We start from the raw sequence: 23,000 nt of genomic DNA on the forward strand, positions 1-23,000 counted from the left end.
CTGCGTTGTTATGGGCCAGAGATAGAGTTACTACAACGCAACAGCATGAGAATGTAGATGCCACAGGTTTTAAGGCACACTGGTGGAAAGCAGTGGCACCTTCTCTCAGTTGGCACACCTGTACATGTAAGAATCTAGCACATTTGACACCGGGAAACCAATTGTGGGAGAATTTGACCAAAATTGAAACAAACCTGTGTGGAAGCCATTTTTGTCCCTAGCCAGCTTTCCTTTTTTATTTATTCCTCAGCCTTAGTGTCCTCACACTGTTTCTCCTGTTCCCTTTTTTTTGTCATCTACCCATTCACACTCAGCTTTTAACATCTCTCAGCTTTTGAGAGCTCCATCTGCTGTACAAATCTCTGTCCCCCCCATCACATGCATTGTTCCTTCAACTGGCCAGTAAGATATCTTTCCAATTAGTATCGGCTTTATCCTTCCATTCTTTAATGAATAATTAATCAATGCAGCCATGCTTCAAATATATAATTTAGTTAAATATTGTAAAACTGAAAGCACGAAGATAGATCCAAAAATGGCTTCCACACACTTGTGAGTCAATTTTGGTCAAATTCTCCCACACTAAGATTGTTAGATTTCATTTGTGTGCAGTGAAAGGGTAGATTTGGTACTAGCGGTCTGGACTGAGTTGATTCATGAGCAATGGCACAGTGGAATGGTTGGTACAGTTTCTGAGCTTTGGAAAGGTCTAGGTTAAATGGTTTAGTATCTGTGCTCTGGGATTGTTGAAGATGCATCATTAGTTCAAGGTGGTTTGGTATCTCAGTTCTGGTAAGTTGGTTGTCTTGTTAATGGGGTCAGTCAGTAAGTGCGCTACGTAACAACAGAACAAAAAATAGGTAGAGATCTCATATACGAGTAATACCGGATAAGTCAGATCCCAGAATGAAACCTGTCATCATTGATCATGTGTTTAAATTGGTTGCCATGGTGGTTAGTTACTGAAATTTAACTAGACAAGGCTGAAGATGGTCCTGAACAAATGAATTGTACAAAAAATACAAGCCTATATATAAAAAGCAGCAGTTAGAAAAATCCTAATGCAAACATCATAACAAGGTTTCAATGTCTTTTGCAACATTATCCTTTTGTTCCTATCTCAACTCTTCAAGTTCTTACCAAATTGATTCCTCCCTGTTTCTTGGTCTTGGTCTGTGGAAACAATTTTATGATTTGCTCTGAGTCCTCTACCCTTCACAATCCCTGATGCCTTTAAACTTTTTCAGTCCTTGATGATTTCTATCTGAACTCTCCTGTTTGGAAGCTGCATCATCTATAGCACTTTGGCCACAGCGAGTCGCACACCTGAGCGAAAACCTCGATTCTCTGACTGGGAGAAACTTGCTCTCCCTTCGGAACTAAACACAGAAACTAAACTAATGGCGTTTCATCTGTCGTAAACTCAGCAATATAAATATTCCATCCATTAACACTGTAGGTTCTGCCAGGCATCATGTGCTCTGGGGATTAGTGCAACTAGGTCACTATTCCAAAAAAAAAAGCCTGTTTGAAGAAAAAAACTTTCACAAAACTGCCCCTCCGCTAACTGCCTTTGTTTTAAAATCCAAAATATAATAAATAGTGTGCACCATTCATCATATTTTAAACTAAAAATATCACTCATGGGATGTGGATGCCATTAGCTGTAGCAATATGTATTGTCCATGAGAAGATGGTGGTGAACTGCCGTCTGGAACCACTGCAGTCCGTGTGCTGTAGGTTAACCCACAATGGCCTTAGGGAGGGAATTCCAGGACTTTGACCCAGCAACAGTGAAGAAACACTGATAGATTGCCAAGCCAGGATGGTGAGTGGCTTGAAAGGGAACCTGAGGTTGGTGGTTAGATTAGATTAGATTGCCTACAGTGTGGAAACAGGCCCTTCGGCCCAACCAGGCCACACCGACCCTCTGAAGAGTAACCCACCCAGACCCATTTCTCTCTGACTAATGCACCTACCACTATGGGTAATTTAGCGTGGCCAATTCACCTGACCTGCACATCTTTGGACTGTGGGAGGAAACCGGAGCACCCGGAGGGAACCCACACAGACATGGGGAGAATGTGCAAACTCCACACAGACAGTCGCCCGAGGCTGGAATAGAACCTGGGACCCTGGTGCACTGAGCTACCATGCCGCCCCAGGTGTTCCCAGGTTTCTGCTGCCCTTGTCCTTGTAGTGGTTGTGGGTTTGTCTTCAGATAGAGATCAAGGACAAAATCTGAGAGCTTCTCACCAACCCATGTAGCAGGAAGTGCTTCCTTCTCAGTCACAGCAAATCTCCCAGTTTCTGTCAGTCAGTGGATACAGAGTCTTTGTTTCCTATCCATCAGTGTTTGAGAGAGTGTGGCAACAGCTCAGTAGAAGATACATCTGTAGCAATGATAATGGGCAACTCTGTGTCATAGATAACCAGTGATTTAGGGTGCAGGTTTGCTCACTGAGCTGTAGGTTTGATATCCAGACGTTTCATTACCTGGCTAGGTAACATCATCAGTGGCTACCTCCAAGTGAAGCGAAGCTGTTGTCTCCTGCTTTCTATTTATATGTTTGTCCTGGATGGGGTTCCTGGAGTTTCCTGTTCATTTTCTGAGGGGTTGATAGATGGCATCTAGATCTATGTGTTTGTTTATGGCGTTGTGGTTGGAGTGCCAGGCCTTTAGGAATTCTCTGGCATGTCTTTGCTTAGCCTGTCCCAGGATAGATGTGTTGTCCCAGTTGAAATGGTGGTTTTATTTCATCAGTGTGAAGTCTATGAGGGAGAGGGGGTGGTGTCTTTTTGTGGCTAGCTGGTGTTCGTGTATCCTGGTGGCTAACTTTCTTCCTGTTTGTCCTACGTAGCGTTTGTGGCAGCCCTTGCATGGGATTTTGTAGATGACGTTGGTTTTGTCCATGGGTTGTACTGGGCCTTTTAAGTTTGTTAGTTCTTGTCATAAGCAGTGATGTCAACATCTCTTTGACTTTCCTGAAATGTCTTTGTTGTTCTTCCTGCCAGCACCTTGTAGTTTCTTCTAACAGCTGGTGTTATGGCTCATTGACAATAGCTGCCCATCAATCTCTGGAACAGACGTGGACCATTCAGCCCATCAAGTCTGCTCCTCGTGTTCCAAAGAGCTGGAAACTGGATGCACCCACCATATGCCAAAGGAAATTTATAGCCCAGTTGTGAGAAACTACATTTGCTAGTGTGTGTAAGTGGCCAGGTGGGTTTCAGACACTGAATATTATCTGGGTGCCTTTTAAATATGGCGCCCAGATATTGGAGCTCAGCAGGTTTCAGAACTTTTATCGATAAAAGCTTACCATGCACTTGCAATGAAATCACACAGGAAAACTTAACTTGTCTCCAAAGAAAGTCCTTCCTACATTTCAGGCCCATCAAGACACTTAGCTTCAGAAGAGAAAGTTCCTCTCAAGTTTTTCTATAATATGTCTTATAACCTTCAGAGTTCTGTCCATGCACTATTTATTGATCTTATTAAATGGCTGGAGGGATTTGGAGGGCTGAATAGTTCCCAATTCTTGTATTTTTGTCTCTTGTTTCTGTACTCATCCACACCGGTAGCAAGCCATGCAGACCGGTGGGCAACACATTTTAGCATCAGAGTTTCTTTTACCTGCATTTGAACTAGCCCATCCCTGATCACTAACCAAATCCCACCCATTATCGAAAGGATGTGATTGTACTCAGAGTCAGAATGTCACTTCTCTAATATCTGCATCTCAAACTCCATCTCACCAAGCCAGAGCTGAAGAGTTGTAAACACTTGATTAGATGTAACTGAGTGGAATCACATTTGGTTGCAATTAGCTGGCGTGGGATCTTCTCTTGGATGGTTACAGCTGATCCTTTGCTCACCTGTGCTCAGGAATAATCGCTTTGGTTGGTTTGATATCTGTGTGATCTGGGAGGATCAAGTGGATTGACTCACATCTGTTGTGTATTGGTTGGACCTTGTTGGTTTGTATTTGTGGAGAAAGTGAGGACTGCAGATGCTGGAGATCAGAGCTGAAAATGTGTTGCTGGAAAAGCGCAGCAGGTCAGGCAGCATCCAGGGAACAGGAGAATCGACGTTTCGGGCATAAGCCCTTCTTCAGGTGTGTCTGGTGCAGAGCAATGGGTTGGGATCTGTGCTCATCTCTGGCCCTGGCTAACTGAGTTAGTATCTTTACTCTGGGAGAGTCAGGGCCCAGTGCTCTCCGATTTTCATTGGTTTGATAATTGTGCTCAGGCATTGCCATTTCCGGCTTGCATTTTCCTCTCCCCTTCCAGCATTGTGAAAGGATTATTCCTACTTCAACACCTTGAACAATCTCTCCCAAAACCTATCCCCCCTCTCATGCCAACGCCTTCCCTTTCACTGCTTCTCTTTCTAGTGCATGGCTCCTTTAAGGGGAAGCATATGGTATCCACCACTCATAACCCAGTTCTCATCTACATTGTGGAGACTAACTGCAGACTAGCCGACATGAGTGATCCTGACCTTCCTCATTGCTGCACTCCCACCTGGATCTCCTTATTCTCAGCTTCCCATATTCGGCTGAACACCCTGCAGGGTGATAACCTGAACCCCACCCCCACCCAGAGTCAAAGCCAGTGGATTAAAGTCCAGCTTTGACCAGTTGGTGGTGCCACTGAGTACGTACCTTCCAGCCACTCCTACAATCAAGTGAGCTCCTCTGGATTGAGTCTGTAAGCTCAAAAGAAAGATGTGGAGATACTGGGCAAGTCTGTGTCTACAGATCCGCCGAGGCTAGACAAAAGAAAAAGACAAATGGAGGGGACCCATCACAGAGAGACGATCAATACAGGAAGGGTGGTTTATGGATTATAAACCCAATTTGACTGGTATTAGATGAGGAAACTCTGGCTTACTGCCTATAGTGGGAAGGATCAGGTTATTGGTCAGTCAGCGAGTGCCTTCAGCTGGACAAATGCAGCAAACAAGGTACTGACCTGACAAGGCCTGCTGTCCTCTATGGGAGCATGAGACTTACCTGTCCCTTTTCTGCCCCCTTTTGCCTTACACCATCTCCTGCCTTCTCACCACCTATTTCCTCCCTCTTTCTACATTACCTCTTTTCTTGCTTCTGAACTTGCTTAAAACCTGCCCGGATTTTGACTGTCCCTTTTGAGTATTTTCAGCATTTTCTCCTTAGATTTCCAATGTCTGTTGGGTTTGCATTCTCATAAAATTTAACATATATAGAAGGGACTGACAGAATAAATGATGTAAATTAAGACTCTTAGACAAAAGAATAACACCTAGTGAAATTAATCCAAAGGTCTACAAGGAATGGAGTTCAGAAGGTGTTGGTGGGAGGAGAGGGCACGATGCGCCAATGATCGCCTACGATGCCCTCCTCTTCGCTGGCAGTGACTGGACTGAACTATGTCATCACGCCATGTTTCACGGGGGTAAGTACAACTGCACATTATTTGCCTTGAGATTTGGATTCAACAGGTCAGCACAGAATGGCTGAGATAGAGGACTGAGGTGGCCTTGGACAGATGGGGCCATCCGACAGAGAGGTTAAACGTTGAAAATGTTAAACTGTCAGCTTGGCACATTGAGCTCAGAAAGCAATTAAGGATGTTGATCAGCTTTTAGTGGGAGCCTGTTTGGATGCCATTCATTTAGATTGTGGCTGGTTGATGCCCCCGTTCCATTGATCCAGCGTTGTGATATCATCCTGACGCTCTCACCAAATATAACTCAGCACCCTTTCTCGCAAAAGCTCCAAGCATCCACACCCCTTTTTGAGGGAGACGGTTCCAAATTTTCACCACTCCTGTGTGATTCCCCCTCCTGATCGGTTTCATTTGAGTTTTATCCTGCTTTCATCCCTGCACTCCTCCTCCAGAGGGTATCATTCCTCTCCATCTATCCTCCCAAAATCCTTTAAGCAACTTGTACATTTCGATTGGAGCAGCCCTCAATTTGCTTTATGCAAGTCGGTGTGACATAAGTTTATTGAACCTAGCTTCATAATGTAGCCCTGGTGAATCAGTCCAAGACCCTCTTCTTCCAAGGCGTCCCTGATATCCAGTGCCCAGAACTGAACCCACAGCTCTAGAAACATGGTATCTGGGACTTCAGGATTTCTCCTGGTGCCTTGTGTGCTACATCCAATAAACCTCTGGGTGTGTAAAGGGTGTTTTAACTTCAGAGTCTCTGTGCATAGTATGCGAGGAGATCATGTAGTACGTGGTGTCTTCAGAGCCTTTTCTAGTAAACAAACATCAATATGCAAGTAAGATCTGTATTATCCACCAATTTTGCATCCTTAACCAACGATTAGATTTGCTACTGTATATGGCACCTTCCTGTGCACTAACTGGTTGCCATGTGAACCAGCACAACACTTTGGAATGAGCTAAGGAGAAGCACTTTACCTCATATTTTTATATCAACAGGTGAGAGTGGGGCCACTGGATCAATTGCTGGCTGTCTCTACGGCCTCCTTTATGGAATGGCAAACATCCCCAAAGGCTTATACAAGAATTTGGAGTTCAGGGAGAGACTGGAGGGGCTTGCAGAAGAACTGTACAAAGCAGCAAATGTCAGCAAAACCCCTTGAGAGGTACAAGGGGGCAAAACCAGGTCACAACATTTCAGATTTCCTGTCATCTGTAAAGTTACTGAATGAACCACGAATAATAAATGGATACCGCGACAGATGTAAAAGATAACTCACAGTGAGCACAGCTCTGTGACTTGATGATAAAATCTCTCCCTATAGCTCAAATCCTCCAACCCTGGCAACATCCTTATAAATCTTTTCTGAACCCTTTCAAGTTTCACAATATCTTTCCGATAGGAAGGAGACCAGAATTGCACACAATATTCCAACAGTGGCTGAAACAATGTCCCGTACCACACCCATTCACCTATTGTACTCTTTGCTACCTTCTCCCAAGCCCCACCCCACCCCATTTATCTCTTCACCCTGGAGGATTCCCGCTTCTATTCCTGATGAGGTGCTTTTTCCCGAAACGTCGATTTTCCCACTCCTTGGATGCTGCCTGACCTGCTGTGCTTTTCCAGGATTGTCCTGTACAGCTGCAACATGATCTCCCAACTCCTGTACTCAATACTCTGACCAATAAAGGAAAGCATACCATTTCCTGCTCCTCGGATGCTGCCTGACCTGCTGTGCTTTTCCAGCACCACTCCAATAAAATTACATACTTCATCATATATTTTGAACACAAATCGCCTCAGGGTCTCCCTTGCTTGGACCCAGATGTTCAGCGTTTTTGGTTTTGTTTCTAATTGGAATTTCAGATGAACCGCAATTGATATCACACTAAGATTTGAGGGAAACACCAAGCAAATTTCACGCTACAATATTTCCAAAATGCCTTAGTACGTATAGTGTATTATCTAATATATATTAATGTATCCTTCTGTCATGTCCACCTTCTAATACTATGAAAGTGTATACTTTAAAATAAATGTAGGTGGATTTTGACAGTGTACGTGTCATGTGTAATTTCCTGTATTAAGCATCGAAGTACGTTGTAGGATGGTGAGTTATAATCCCAGCTCCTCCATTGGTGCTCCCCATCATACCTCCACCATACTGCATATACCTACTGAATGGCAACATGTAATATTCATGTTTAAAACAAAAAAGGGCTTTAACCACAGGGCCTCCTGAACTGTGGGTTGCAAACTGTTGGGGGCAAATATTCAAGGCAGCAATGGGTGCCAAAAGCTGAGTGAGCCCCTTCAAATCTGAATTTGTTCTGTAAACTGGGCCTAGCCTTGAGGCTTGGTTCTGTGATGAAAGATCCTGTGTGAATGAGTAGGTGCTCTCTAACGTTTAAAAAAAAATCTGCCAATGGAACAGATCATTCTTTCTGCTGACCCCTGCTGTCACCCCCCCCCGCCCCTCACCAGAGTCATGGCTACTCTCAAACACCAACATAGGGTCACAGTGGGGACAAGGTTTGGAAAACAGCGAGGACAGTTTCCATAAACTTGGCTTTGCATTACCTTTAGTTTAGAAAACTGCAAGTTGATGTAACTGGATGGGCTTAGAACACCAGAGAATGATGAGGGAGGGGACAGGGAAGTCCAGAAGAAAAAAAGCCAGCAACAAAACAAGGGTTCGGTGGTTCAGGGATGATGGCGAGAGGCACTTTGTCAAAGAGCAATGGAAATCTGGAACTTTCTCCATCACCCTACAGCAGCAGCAACCCCCGCCCCCCCCCCCCCCCCCCGCACCGGATAGGCAAGATACTGACTAAGCATTATTTAAGGGGAGGCAATGGCTTTGTGGTATTATTGCTAGACTATTAATCGAGATACCCAGGCATTGTCCTGGGAACCTGGGTTCAAACTTTGCTATGGCAGATGGTGGAATGTGAATTCAATAAAAATCTGAAATTAAGAGTCAAATGTTGACCATTAGACCCTTTGTCAATTGTCAGAAAAATCCATCTTGTTCACCAATATCCTTTAGAGAAGGAAACTGTTGTTCTTACCTAGTCTGGCCCATGTGTGACTCCAGACCCACAGCAATGTGGATGATTCTCAAATACCCTGAGGGCAATTAGGGATAGGCAATAAATTCTGACCTAATTTGAATGAATTTTTAAAAAAGTGTTACAGGCCCAAGAATGCACATTGCTAATAGTGACTGAAACTGGTTTACTCTGGTGTGGCAATGTACTGGTTGTGGGGAGAACTTCACCTTATGTAGATATTTAGGTTTAGCAACACAGTTCAACCTCCACTCCATCCACCATGACCATGGTTACAGTATGCTGTCTCCCTCTAACCTCCATCAGCTGACGGTTAAAGGCAGCAGGCATATGGGCACACTATTACCCTCAAGTTGTCCTCCCAAGTGGCATCCTTTGCCGAGACGGATGTGTGTCAGCCATTTCTTCAATGTCTTCAAGCTCCCGCCCTGTGCAGGTACTGTGGCTGTCCCTACACCAAATGAACTGCAGCAAACTTAAAGAGAAGGCACCACACCATTCGAATGGGAATGTTATGATGGGGCTTTGCCAGTGATGCTCATATCTTGAGAATGCATATTAGAAGCACAGTATTAGCATTTCAAGCAGCAGGTTTTACAGCACTCCCTATTCCTTAACTAAACAGCAGTAAACATGACTCAGAAGGAAGTATTCATTTTTTATTCAAACTTATAGATTCCTTGCAAGATGTCATTTTATATCATACATTTTAAATAGGAAAATAATCCAAACTGTGTAGCATATAAAATTCCGTACATATTTGTAATCCTTACATATACTATTAAAATAATACTGAATAAATATTGAACATATATGCATGTAGAGAGATAGCTGATAAACTGACTGATCCATTAACAGCAGCCACACTAAGCTGATTATGATATAGGTGGGTTCTTATGTCACAAACCTTTGGCAATTTTACATGTTTTGCCTGAAAAGTGCGCTTTCCACATTCAGACTTTGATTGCTGTGTGTTTAAATCTCCTGAATTTACCAAACGTCTGAGCTCTCTGCTGTGTAACTGACTTTAGTGCTTGTAACAGCTTCTTCCCCTGATAGACTTGCCTTTTTCAGAGGAATCCATCTCAATGTACTTGCACCAGTATTTTCAGGCCAAGAGAAAGATCAGCACTGGCCAGAGGTCACAGTGTCACTGCTGGTGGGCAATCCAAAGGATTACTTTCATCATCTGACTCTAATGAGCACCGCGAGCCATTTGTCATTTTTAAAAGAAATCATTATTGGGGAAACAAAGTCTGTGCTTACTGTGTGCACACACCATCTCGCAATGCAGTTCTAACTGCATTGTTCTTGGTCATGTTATATCCTGGCAATTTCACTTGAAGGGCCGATGTACTGTTGACAGGAACCCAGTTTACTCAGGGGCCTGGAGTCTGATTGGAGATTACAAGAGGAAAGGCTGACCTTGCAAGCGGAGGTTATAAATCGAAATATATAAACACGATCTTATTCTGTATAACGTAGACCAGCTAACCATTTTAATACTGTATCAAAAATACAAGAATGTCCTTTGAATACTGTTGAGCCACTTTAAAGCTGGATCATCATCTTTTGGGTCTTGTGAAGGGCACTCAAGAGCCCAGGGGAGATTACTCAGAAGGCATGCTCACACACCTGGGCACCAAAACACACACCTGAGGCACAAATACTTGGCACTGAGACAGATATCTGGGCACATATACCTGGCACATACATACACTTGCCAACAGCTGCACTGGATCTGCTACCAGCAGAAACTCTCAGCAATGTCAGTAAAATAATTTGTTAGTTTAATGATTAAAACTGTATAATTGTCAAAACCTTCAAGATAACATAAAGCCATGGCAGTGGTTTGGAGGGTGATTCTCATTTCATATACATATATATAAATATATATATAAACTTTGCATGCTAAATGAGGTTACAGTGATATGAAGTTCTCCCTAAACCATGAACTGTGTATAACCTTCAGCCCCTGTCACAATGACATCCATCCAAATTCTCATGGTCTCAGGCGACGGTGCAACCATGTAGAAGATTCGGTCTCTTGTCTTCACACTGAAGGTGAGCAGGGGATTGGGACTCTGAAACAATGTACAAAGTTCAAAGCACGATGACTAAGAGGCTTATCAGCCTGCAACGTTTCCACATTACACAGAATCTATACTGAGGTGATATTCCAACGGAATCTCTCTATTCCCGTCCTCAAAAGGACAGCCTGTCACTCTGACATTCACTGTCCTGTCAGCACATTCCAGAACCCAAGCAATTATCCGACCCTGCCCTTGTTATTATTCTGTTGCTTGGTTTTCTGGCAGTGCTTCACAGGGAGAGCTTTAAATAATAGTTTTTGAAGATATATATCAACTGTCCAGACAGGAGGTCAGGGCAGGGTCATGACCCACACCCCCACCGAGACAGGAGGTCAGGGCAGAGTCATGACCCACACTCCCACTGAGACAGGAGGTCAGGGCAGGGTCATGACCCACACCCACACCAAGACAGGAGGTCAGGGCAGGGTCATGACCCACACCCCCACCTAGACAGGAGGTCAGGGCAGGGTCATGACCCACACCCCCACCGAGACAGGAGGTCAGGGCAGGGTCATGACCCACACCGAGACAGGAGGTCAGGGCAGGGTCATGACCCACACCCCCACCTAGACAGGAGGTCAGGGCAGGGTCATGATCCACACCCCCAACGAGACAGGAGGTCAGGGCAGGGTCATGACCCACACCCCCACTGAGACAGGAGGTCAGGGCAGTGTCATGACCCACACTCCCACCGAGACAGGAGGTCAGGGCAGGGTCATGGCCCACACCCCCACCTAGACAGGAGGTCAGGGCAGGGTCATGATCCACACTCCCAACGAGACAGGAGGTCAGGGCAGGGTCATGACCCACACTCCCACTGAGACAGGAGGTCAGGGCAGGGTCATGACCCACACCCCCACTGAGACAGGAGGTCAGGGCAGGGTCATGGCCCACACCCCCACCGAGACAGGAGGTCAGGGCAGGGTAATGACCCACACCCCCACCGAGACAGGAGGTCAGGGCAGGGTCATGACCCACACTTCCTCCGAGACAGGAGGTCAGGGCAGGGTCATGACCCCCACCCCCACCGAGACAGGAGGTCAGGGCAAGGTCATGACCCACACCCCCACCTAGACAGGAGGTCAGGGCAGGGTCATGACCCACACTCCCACCTAGACAGGCAGTCAGGCAGGGTCATGACCCACACCCCCACCTAGACAGGAGGTCAGGGCAAGGTTATGACCCACACTCCCACCTAGACAGAAGTTCGGGGCAGGGTCATGACCCACTCTCCCACCTAGACAGGAGGTCAGAGCAGAGTCATGACCCACACTCCCAACTAGACAGAAGTTCAGGGCAGGGTCATGACCCACACCCCCACCTAAACAGGAGGTCAGGGCAGGGTCATGACCCACACCCCCTCCTCGACAGGAGGTCAGGACAGGGTCATGACCCACACTCCCACCTAGACAGGAGGTCAGGGCAGGGTCATGACCCACACTCCCACCTAGAAGGAGGTCAGGGCAGGGTCATGACCCACATTCCCACTGAGACAGGAGGTCAGGGCAGGGTCATGACCCACACCCCCACCTAGAAGGAGGTCAGGGCAGGGTCATGACCCACACCCCCACCTAGACAGGCGGTCAGGGCAGGGTCATGACCCACACTCCCACCTAGACAGGAGGTCAGGGCAAGGTTATGACCCACACTCCCACCTAGACAGAAGTTCAGGGCAGGGTCATGACCCACACCTCCACCGAGACAGAAGTTCGGGGCAGGGTCATGATCCATACTTTCACCTCGACAGGAACTTAGTACGAAGGGAATCAACAGTGCATGTTCTGCACCCTCATCACCCACCCGCAGGCCTCAAGCTCACTGAATACACTGGGAGCAACTGAAAAAGAAAGCCACCCGTTTTACTTCCAGAATGTGTGTCTCATTCGCTTCCTCCTTTAATAGTAACAACAGACTGGCCTTGGACGAGGTTACCATGACAGTGTTGTAGACCCCAGTAACACCCAGTCCCCCAGAGTACATGTACTTCACCAATGTGTCTACTGAAGAAACATCTGCAGTAATAATGAATGCGAACTGGATGCTGGCCCAGGGAACTGAGTATAAAGGGAGGAAGGTTTCGCTACAACTAAACCAGACCCTAGTCAAACCACAGCTGGAAAACTGTCAACAATTTTGTGTTGCGGATCTGAGGGAAGATATTGGCGGCAGTCCTGTGAAGGTTCATTTGGGCTGATACAGGTATGGAATGATTATATTACAAGGAGAGGTTGAATATGTTTGGCCTGTACTCATTGGTGTTTAAAAGAATGAGAGGCAACCTTATTAAACCTAAAAGATTCTTATGCAACTTGTCCAGGTAGATGTAGGTAGGACTGTCTCGGACCAGAGGACATAATCTCACCATGGGGAGTCATACATTTAAGACAGAGATGAGAAGGAATTTCTTCTTTCAGAGGGTAGTAAATCTGTGGAATTCTTTACCACAAAGGGCCGTATAGGCTGGGTCAGTAAGTATATTCAAGGCTGAGACAGACAGATGTTTACTCAGAAAGAGAATCAAAAGTTATGGGGTAAGGCAAGGAAGTGGAGTTGAGGACTCATGATCTCACTGAGTGGCAAAGCAGACTTGACGGGCTGAATGGCCTACTTCTGTCCCTCCATCTTACACAGGTTTACTCACGCTGCTCCTCTATCACGTCACAGTCAAAGCAGCTGCACTCTGACTTACTACTTACAGCAGCCTGCAGTCGGTACTCAGTACACTGTGTCACTCCCTTCCATTACAGGGCATTAAAAGGACCTTCAGCACATGAATTATCTTTATCTATAAATCAGGATGTGAGCTGCTGAGTGAGCAGAGTTATGAAGCCTGGAATAAAGAGAGGTTCGGCATGTTAATGTACAACGTTGAATCAAGGTGAGTGAATCCCCCATGTGAGAGGAATGGTGATAGTGAGAATGGTAGCACTGTTTGCTTCAGTTGTCACATTTGGATTTGTACATGAGCACAGGTTAGAACCTGACACTGTATTAATTACCTTGTGTGCATTCTTCAAATGGTCATAATAGACCTCCTCGATTGCCTGAAAGTATATCACTCCTTTCAATTTGGTTTCATGTTTATCTGCAGAGAAAGAGGGAGATGGGCTCATCAATGTTGTTAATCCTGAGACATGAACACATCAGGATTTACCTTCACAGAGAGCTCAAGGAGGTCAACCATCTCTCATTGACAGCAGCGATCCCTGACACTTCTCCCTCACTCACTAACCCCCCCACCCCCACCCTCCCCTTCACATGCCCCCTCTCATTCTTAAATATTGACACTCTCCAATAGTCCAACTCATTACAGTCTGCACCACAGCATTCCCAATCTCCACCTGATCCCATAAACATCACTCACCTGATTCCTCCCCAAAAACCTCACTCAGAGCCCTCCAACCCCCGGCAACCTCACTCAGACCCAGGGGAAGGGTCCTTTTTGGCATTGGGGGCTGTTGCTGATGAGTAAAGGGAGTGGTGCCATTACAAACAGAAACACCAGCAAAAAGGGGAGCAGCTCCAGATCGAGGGGTGGCTGTGGGCCTGGATTGGGAAACACTGGCTTTTCCGGCTGGGTTTGGGTATCTCCACTCTCTTCCAGCTCCGGATAAGTGGGCAGGACCAGGATAGTGCGGCAGAATGGAGCTCCTGGAAGAACAGGGTGAGTGAGCTGGACAATGGTGACATGTTCCTGGGAGACTCGGTGAAATGATTCAAATGAAAGCAAAATACTGTGGATGCTGCAGATTTAAAATAACAACAAAGGGCTGGAGAAACTCAGCAGGTCTGACAGCGTCTGTGAACAAAGAAACAAAATGAGCGTTTCAAGCCTGAAATGCTTCATCTTCAGAACGCAGTTCTGAAAAATCGACATTTCCAACTGGAAGTGTTAACTCTGTCTCTCCCTCCACAGATGCAGCCGACCTACTGACTTTCTCCTGCTCTTTCTGATGATATTAAAGGTCATTCCCACGCTGGGGCTAGTGATGTGATCATAGGAGCTGCTGGATTGCTATACAAGCCCCACAGGGATGTGGGCTCATCCTACACAATGTGGTTGAGCCCAGCTCTGGGCAACTCACCCAGGACCAAGATCAAGAGCAATTGAGATGAAGATTTTCAGCAGGATGGTACCAGTGATGTGGAGCGATGAGGACGAGGAACTGGGCTGTATATCTGACTACAACCTTCTCTGCTTTGAGGAGGACACAATATGTGCCCAAAATCTTGCTTAATTCGGATCAAGTACAGAGGTGAAACTGCTTCCAGTGGCAAGTAGGATCGATGAGCAGAAGGCACAGATTTAAAGGGACCTGCAAAATTGCAGAAGGTGACATGTGGGAATATTTCCTCTAAGCCTCATAAGTGAGGGAATGAATGGCCTCAGTTTATAAAGAGGAGTCCATACAATGTTGCTGGGAGCCCCCTACCTGCATAATAGGACAGAGTCCGTTTGTTACGGTCAAAGACAAACCAACGCTTCTTCCAGGTTTTAATTTTGCCGCCCATTTTGATCAAGAAGCCTCTACATGTCTTCTCCGTCAGGGACACGTGGTAGCAGGTCTCCACGTTGTGCCCAGCTGTTTCGATGTGGGTTCGCAGGTCAAAGTCTTCCTTTCTGACCGGGAGGTAGCGGGTCAGAGGTCGGGCCTGCAAGGAGAGTATCCAAAAACATCAACCCTCATTACATCTACACTCATCCACTGCGGCTTTTGTTTTGCACCTTTGCTGGAAGAGAATATTCCCAAAAGGCTTTCTGCAGGAGCAAAGTAGGAAGATAACAGGTCAGATAACCTAAAGTTTGTGCAAAGAGGCAGAATTGTCTTAAAAGAGGGATAGAACCGGAAATAACTCTGTCCCTTAGGGCCCAGACAACTGAAGATGCAGTCACTAAAGGTGGAGGAATTAAAATCAGGGAAACACAACAGGCCAGAGTTCGAGAACATCAGATACCTCAGAGAGTTAATGCAGATGTTGCTGCCCCACCTCCGTTTTGTGCTGGGTGGTAGTGTGGTTTCTGGATGGATCACATTCTGTTGCTTGGATAAACTGGAAGTTCATCATGTGCTGGCCAGGGTAGAAATGAAAGAATAGGCAGGTTCAACACGTGGCTTGAGGGATGGTGTAGGAGGGAGGGCTTCAGATTTGTGGAACGTTGGGACCGGTTCTGGGGAAGGTGGGACTATTACAAATTGAATGGACTACGCCTGAACCAGGCTGGAACTGACGTCCTTGGGGGGAGTTTTGGCGACTGCTGCTGTGGAGGGTTTAAACTAATGTGGCACAGGGGCTGGGAACCAGAAGAGAAGACTCGTAGACAGCGAGGTGGAGACTGGAGACTGTAAGGATCATGAAGTTAGCATTACCAAGGGGAAGAGAAGGCAGACAGCAGATGAACTCAAAGGAACTGGTGGTCTGAAGTTTAATGCAAGGAGTATAGTGGGTAAGGCAGACAAACTTAGGGCTTGGATTGGTGCCTGGGAGTATGACGTTATTGCGATCACAGAGACTTGGGTGAAGGAAGGACATGACAGGCAAGTAAACGTTCCAGGATATAGATGCTTCAAACAGGACAGGGAAGGAAGTAAAGGTGGGGGGATGGTTGCATTGCCGGTCAGGAATGATATCACGGCTGTGCTAAAGGAGGACACTATGGAGGACTTGAGCAGTGAGGTATTATGGGTAGAGCTGAAAAATAAAGGTGCAGTTACATTGTTGGGGCTGTACTACAGGCCTCCCAATTGTGAGCGTGAGGTAGAAGAACAAATGGGTAAACAGATTATGGAAAGGTGTAGAGGCAACAGAGTGGTGGTGATGGGAGATTTTAATTTTCCCAACATTGCATCAGAGGCCTGGATGGGGCAGAATTTGTAAGGAGCATCCAGGAAAGTTTTCTAGAGCAGTATGTCATTGAGTCCAATGAGGGAAGAGGCCATATGGGACCTGATATTGGGGAATGAGCCCAGGCCAGGTGGTAGAAGTTGCGGTGGGGGATTTTTTTGGGAACAGTGACCACAATTCTGTAAGTTTTAGAATACTCGTAGACAAAGATGAGAGTGGTCCTAAGGGAAGAGTACTAAACTGGGCCAAGGCCAATTACATCAAAGTTAGGCAGGAGCTGGGAAATGTGGATTGGACACAGCTATTTGAAGGGAAGTCTACATTTGAGATGTGGGAGGCTTTCAAAGATAGTGCAGGACAGGCATGTCCCGTTGAAAACAAGGGATAGGAAGGGCAAGATTCGTGAACCATGGATGACGGGAGAAATTGTACGACTAGCCAAGAGGAAAAGGGAAACGTACATAAGGTCTAGGCAGCTTAGAACAGAATGGGCCCTGGAGGAATATTGAGAGAGTAGAACAAGTCTTAAACGAGGAATCAAGCGGGCTAAAAGGGCTCATGAAATAGCTTTAGTGAGCAGAATTAAGAAGAATCCCAAAGCATTTTATTCTTATATAAGAAGCAAGTGGGTAACTAGAGAAAGGGTTGGTCCATTAAAGGATAATGAAGGAAGGCTGTGTGCCGAACCTGAGAGAATGGGTGAGATTCTGAATGATTACTTTGCATCAGTGTTCAATGAGGAGAGGAACATGATGAATCTTGAGATTAGATATAGAAGTTTGATTAGTCTGGATCATGTTGACATAAGTAGGGGAGATGTGTTGGGTAGGCTGGAGGTTATTAAGGTGGACAAATCCCCAGGACCGGATGGGATCTATCCCAGGTTGCTGAGGGAGGCGAGAGAGGAAATAGCTGGGGCCCTGACAGATATCTTTGTGACATCCTTAAATACAAGTGAGGTGCCAGAGGACTGGAAGATTGCTCATGTTTGTACCCTTGTACAAGAAGGGTAGTAGGGATATTCCAGTTAACTACAGACCAGTGAGCCTGACATAGGTGATGGGAAAGTTGCTGGAGAAGGTACTGTGGTATAAGACCTATTTATATTTGTAAACGATTGGGCTTATCAATGATAGGCAACATGGTTTTTTGCAGGAGAGATTGTGCCTTACCAACTTAATAGAGTTCTTTGAGGAAGTGAGCAAGTTGATAGATGAAGGAAGGGCTGTAGATGTCATATAAATGGACTTTAGTAAGGCTTTGATAAGGTTCCCCATGGTAGACTAATGGAGAAAGTGAAGTCACACGGTGTGCAAGGTGTTCTGGCTAGGTGGGTAAAGAACTGGCTGAGCAACGGGAGACAGAGTGTAGTAGTTGAAGGGAGTTTCTCGAAATGGAGAAAGGTGACCAGTGGTGTTCCACACCAGGTCAGTGCTGGGGCCACTGTTGTTTGTGATATACACAAATGATCTGGAAGAGGGCACTGTTGGTATGATCAGCAAGTTTGCAGATGACACGAAGATTGGTGGAATAGCAGAAAGCATAAGGGACTGTCAAAGAATACAGGAGAATATAGATAGACTGGAGAGTTGGGCGGAAAAGTGGCAGATGGATTTCAATCCAGACAAATGTGAGGTGATGCATCTTGAGAGGTCTAATTCTAGAGCGAGCTATACTGTAAATGGAAGAGCCTTGGGAAAAGTTGATGAGCAGAGAAAACTGGGAGTTCAGGTCCATTGTACCCTGATGGTCGCTGCACAGGCGGATAGGGTGGTCAAGAAGGCATATAGTATGCTTGCCTTCATTGGACAGGGTATTGAGTATAAAAGCTGGCAGGTCATGTTAAAATTGTACAAGACTTTGGTTCAGCTGTATTTAGAATACTGTGCACAGTTTTGGTCACCACATTACCAAAAGGAAGTGGATGCTTTGGAGAGGGTGCAGAGAAGGTTAATGAGGATGTTGCCTGGTATGGAAGGTGCCAGCTATGAAGAGAGATTGAGTAGGATTGTTTTCATGAGAAAAAAGGAGATTAAGGGGGGACCTGATTGAAGTCTACAAAATCATGAAGAGTATGGACAGGGTGGATAGAGATAAGCTTATTCCCAGGGATCCAATAATATGAAGTCACATATTCAAGGGGAGAGGAGAAAAGCTTAAGGGGATACACGTGGAAAGCACTTCACACAGAAGGTGGTAGGTGCCTGGAACGTGTTGCCAGCAGAGGTAGAAGAGGCAGGCATGGTAGATTCATTTAAGGTGTGTCTGGACAGATACGTGAGTAGGTGGGGAGTAGAGGGATATAGATCCTTAGGAATTGGGCGACAGGTTTAGACAGCGGATTTGGATCGGCTCAGGCTTGGAGGGCCGAAGGGCCTGTTCATGGGCCGTAAATTTTCTTTGTTCTTTGTGATCGAGCATTTTTAGAACCACAGAATCCCCACAGTGCAGACAGAGGCCATTCAGCCTATCAAGTCTGCACTGACCCTCCGAAGGGCAGCCCACCCTATTGCCAGAACGCCATCTTCACTACACTTAATCCACTTTGCCTGTAGAACCCTGAACACTACGGGCAATTTAGCATGGCCAAGCCACATAATCTGCACATCTTTGGACTGTGGGAGGAAACCGGAGCACCCGGAGGAAACCCACGCAGACACGGGGAGAATGTGAAACTACATGCAGACAGTTGCTCAAGACTGGAATCGAACCCAGGTCCCTGGTGCTGTGAAGCAACAGTGCCATTTCAACTTGTGTTGTTAACATTTCAACAGCTTTGCAAAACCTTGTCCCAACTTTTTCCATCACCCCCTCCCACCAGCACTGAACAGAATGCAGGAGCATGGGGTACATTTACCAGCAATGATACCTGGGGAGGGCCAGTTATACAAACCCAGGGGCTTGTATTCCTTGGAATTTGAATGGCCAGGGGTGGTGAGATTTGAGGTCTTGAAGATAATTTGATGGGATGAATAGTAAACCAGAAAGGAGCAGGAACCAGATCCAACTATATAAGTAAGTTTGGAAATATCCCAAACATTGCTGGGTGCCTTGGTAAAAAGTGACAAAGGAGGCATTAAATTGCATTTCATGATAATAATTATTAATAGTAAATAAATCGTAAAATTTATGAATGAAAGCTGCATTTGTAGCCAATGCCACTAGGTGGAGCACCATACCCACATGCGCAAAATTGGAGCAACAGCTGGTGATAACCTGATAGTATGAATAATATTTTTCTAATACTTAATGCTACATCAGCTAACCACCTCCTTTCCTCTCTTTACTTTAGATAACAGATTTTAAACAATGAGCTGTGTTGGTATCAGGTCAGGACAGTACTGTGTGCGTAAGAATGCCCCACTTTGGGGCTGAAGAGTCTCTGCACACTAACTGAAATTTGACATTTGGATAGCCAATCTAATCCAGTGGGCTAACTGATGGGTTCAGCCTGGGCTGCAGATTTTACCATGTGAACTTAAAACCTTGGTGAAATACATGTTTCTAGCAATCATAACGGCGGCACGGTGGCAGTGGGTGGCACGGTGGCACAGTGGTTAGCACTGCTGCCTCACAGCGCCAGAGACCCGGGTTCAAGTCCCGCCTCAGGTGACTGACTGTGTGGAGTTTGCACGTTCTCCCCGTGTCTGCGTGGGTTTCCTCCAGGTGCTCTGGTTTCCTCCCACAGTCCAAAGATGTGCAGGTCAGGTGAATTGGCCATGCTAAATTGCCCATAGTGTTAGGTAAGGGGTAAATGTAGGGGTATGGGTGGGTTGCGCTTCGGCGGGTCAGTGTGGACTTGTTGGGCCGAAGGGCCTAATGTAATCTAATCTAATCATAACATGCTGTTAAAACTTGCCAAAGGGGTTAATTAAAAACTATGTATTATAAGTAATTCAAATATTTTGCGAATGTGCCCAAAGATCTCCTACCATCAAATGCTTCACCACAGTATTGTGATCAGTTGAAACTACACTTTGGGAAGATAGCGTTAAGTACCTTCTGCATTGACCGGAGTTTCAGTTTAGTGCTCCATTCCAAACTTGGTGAAAAAACATTACTTTCTCTTCTGTGCTGTGAGGTCATGATGTGCAGATGGATCACAGTGGCCATTTTCAATGGCAGCGTTCATCTCCCATGTGGGAATGCACTGGCATATTCATGAATATATGCCTATCAATTAAGTGCATCCAAGAAAAGCTGGTATACGGCTCAGTGGCTGGCACTGCTGCCTCACAGCGCCAGGGACCCGGGTTCAATTCCAGCCTTGGTGACTGTCTGTGTGGAGTTTGCACATTCTCCCCGTGTCTGTGTGGGTTTCCTCCCACAATCCAAAGATGTGCAGGTCAGGTGGATTAGTCATTGTAAATGCGGGGATGGGGGTGGACCTGGGGGTGGGGTGGGGATTACTCTTTGGATTGGTTGAATAGATTCTTTGGTTCGACATTGCTATGTAGGATTGCCAATAATGAGGAAAATTGATGGGACTAAAGAGTGACCATGGAATTGAAGGCAAATTACTGAAATGGCTGGTTGAGCAATAGGCAACAGAAAGTAAGGAAAATGGGAAGGCATTCAAATTGACAATGAAGTGACCAGTGGTGTTCCACAAGGATCTGTGTGAGAGTCACAATTATTTATATAATTTATTAACAATTTGGATAGTGGCATAAGAAGTGATATGTCCAATGTTTTGGATGATACTGGTGCTAGGTGGCATTGTAGACAGTGAAGGTGACAGCATAAAATTACAAAGGAATGTTGATAGCTTGGGTGAATGGGAAAAATGGAGTTCAATGCAAGCAAATGAGAGGTTATCCACTTCAGAATGGATCAGAATAGACCAAGATACTTTCTTGATGAAATTAAATACAGAGATGTCCAAAGAGACATGGGGTTTTGTGGTGTACAGATCTTTAAAAAAAAAACAAGCAAGTTAATGGAATTCTGGCCTTTAGTTAAAGAGGATTGAAGGAGAAAGATGCAGGAGTCATACAAAACTCTGGTTCGAGCCCACTTGGAGTATTGTGAGCCGATCTACGCACCACACCTTAGGAAGGATAATTAGCATTACAGGGACTACAATGTAGGTTTATAAGAATGATGTCAGGATTTCAGGGGTTATGACAAGAGATTAGACATATTAGGACTGTTTTCACTAGAATTTATAGGGTAAAGCAATGATCTGGTGGCAGTCTTCAAGGAAAAGACAGGGTCGATAAAAATAAAGTACTTCGACTCGTTGGAAATTATAGAACTGGGGGCACGGTCTGCGGGTTGGGGCCAGATCATTCAGGAGAGATGGTAATGAAGCACTTCTGCACAAAGGGTGGTAAATGATTGGAACTCTCTTCCACAATTGACAATGGTTGCTGGATCAGTTGGTAATTTTAAATAGATAATACTTTGTTAAGCAAATGTTTCAAGGAGTATTGGCCAAAGGAGTTTGATGAATGGTGAAACAAGCTCAAGGAGCTGAATGGAATACTTCTGTTCTGATTATGACATGATCACATTATCACAGACGATGGTCAGGAATGAATTCCTCATAGTCCTGCTTCTCAAATGTTCAGGAATAATAGAGAAGGGAAGAGGACAGGTTGTGGCAGGATGCCCTTTAGTTACCAACAGTTGATGGGGGCTAATATGACGAGGTGGCAATGTTAATCCAGAGTAATGCTTGAGAAATGGAGATTCAAATCCCACCCACTGCATCTGGTGGTATTCAAACGTAACTAACAAAAGTTAGTGTTATAAAGGTCACCTCAGTGATGGTGACCATGAAGTTATCATTCACTGTCATTAAAAGAAGCCCATCTGGTTCACTAAGGTCCTTTATCTGCCAGCCTTACCTGGTCTGGCCTACAATTCCTTAGCTCGTAGAATTGTCTGCCACTGAAAGCTTTCAAGGAGGTATAGTTTAGCTTAGATTAGATTCCCTACAGTGTGGAAACAGGCCCTTCGGCCCAACCAGTCCACACCGACCCGCCGAAGAGTAACCCACCCAGACCCATTTCCCTCTGACTAAAGCACCTAACACTGCGGGCAATTTAGCATGGCCAGTTCACCTAACCTGCACATCTTTGGACTGTGGGAGGAAACCGGAGCACCCAGAGGAAACCCATGCAGACACTGGGAGAATGTGCAAACTCCACACAGGAAAGTCGCCTGAGGCCGGAATTGAACCCGGGTCTCTGGTGCTGTGAGCCAGCAGTGCTAACCACTGAGCCACCTTGAAGAGATCAAAGGGGATGGGGCGAAAGCAGGAACAAGGTACTGAGTTGGCTGATCAGTGATAATCATATTGTTATAATGCAGATCAAACTCAACAAGAATATGGAAAAGGGACAGACCTCTCAACCTGTCCAGCCTTATCCCCCCTTCAAGATCATGGCTGATCATCGGCCACTTTTCTCCATTTTTCTTGCAATGGAGTTTAAATAGCCCTTAAATTTCTTAAATACCTGCGATCGCTGTTTCTCTCGCATTTTCACTTCCTTCTCGATGAGCTGTTGCCTGCGTGCTGTCTCCTCCTGTAGCCTCTTCTCC

General features: G+C 45.7%; 2 protein-coding genes across 2 annotated transcripts in view; one reads left to right on the forward strand and one right to left on the reverse strand.

Moving 5' to 3' along the window:
* The window catches only part of adprhl1 (ADP-ribosylhydrolase like 1), a 19,002-nt gene extending 12,256 nt beyond the window's left edge, over positions 1-6,746 (forward strand). The window contains exons 3-4 of the mRNA XM_043686431.1: positions 5,272-5,439; positions 6,439-6,746. Coding sequence (XP_043542366.1) covers positions 5,272-5,439; positions 6,439-6,602 — 332 coding nt within the window. The 3' untranslated portion in view covers positions 6,603-6,746. The remainder of the gene's footprint in view (positions 1-5,271; positions 5,440-6,438) is intronic.
* Positions 6,747-9,736: 2,990 nt separating this feature from the next.
* On the reverse strand, positions 9,737-22,994 carry LOC122547860 (pleckstrin homology-like domain family B member 2). Its single transcript, XM_043686432.1, has 4 exons — positions 22,916-22,994; positions 15,041-15,260; positions 13,607-13,692; positions 9,737-10,598 (listed from the first exon to the last, which is right to left on the reverse strand). The coding sequence occupies exons 1-4, from the start codon at positions 22,937-22,939 to the stop codon at positions 10,458-10,460; spliced, it is 471 nt and encodes a 156-aa protein (XP_043542367.1). The 5' UTR covers positions 22,940-22,994; the 3' UTR covers positions 9,737-10,457.
* Positions 22,995-23,000: the final 6 nt, after the last annotated feature.

The sequence above is a fragment of the Chiloscyllium plagiosum genome, unplaced genomic scaffold, assembly GCF_004010195.1.
Source record: "Chiloscyllium plagiosum isolate BGI_BamShark_2017 unplaced genomic scaffold, ASM401019v2 scaf_91, whole genome shotgun sequence".
In the NCBI taxonomy this organism is placed as follows: domain Eukaryota; kingdom Metazoa; phylum Chordata; class Chondrichthyes; order Orectolobiformes; family Hemiscylliidae; genus Chiloscyllium; species Chiloscyllium plagiosum.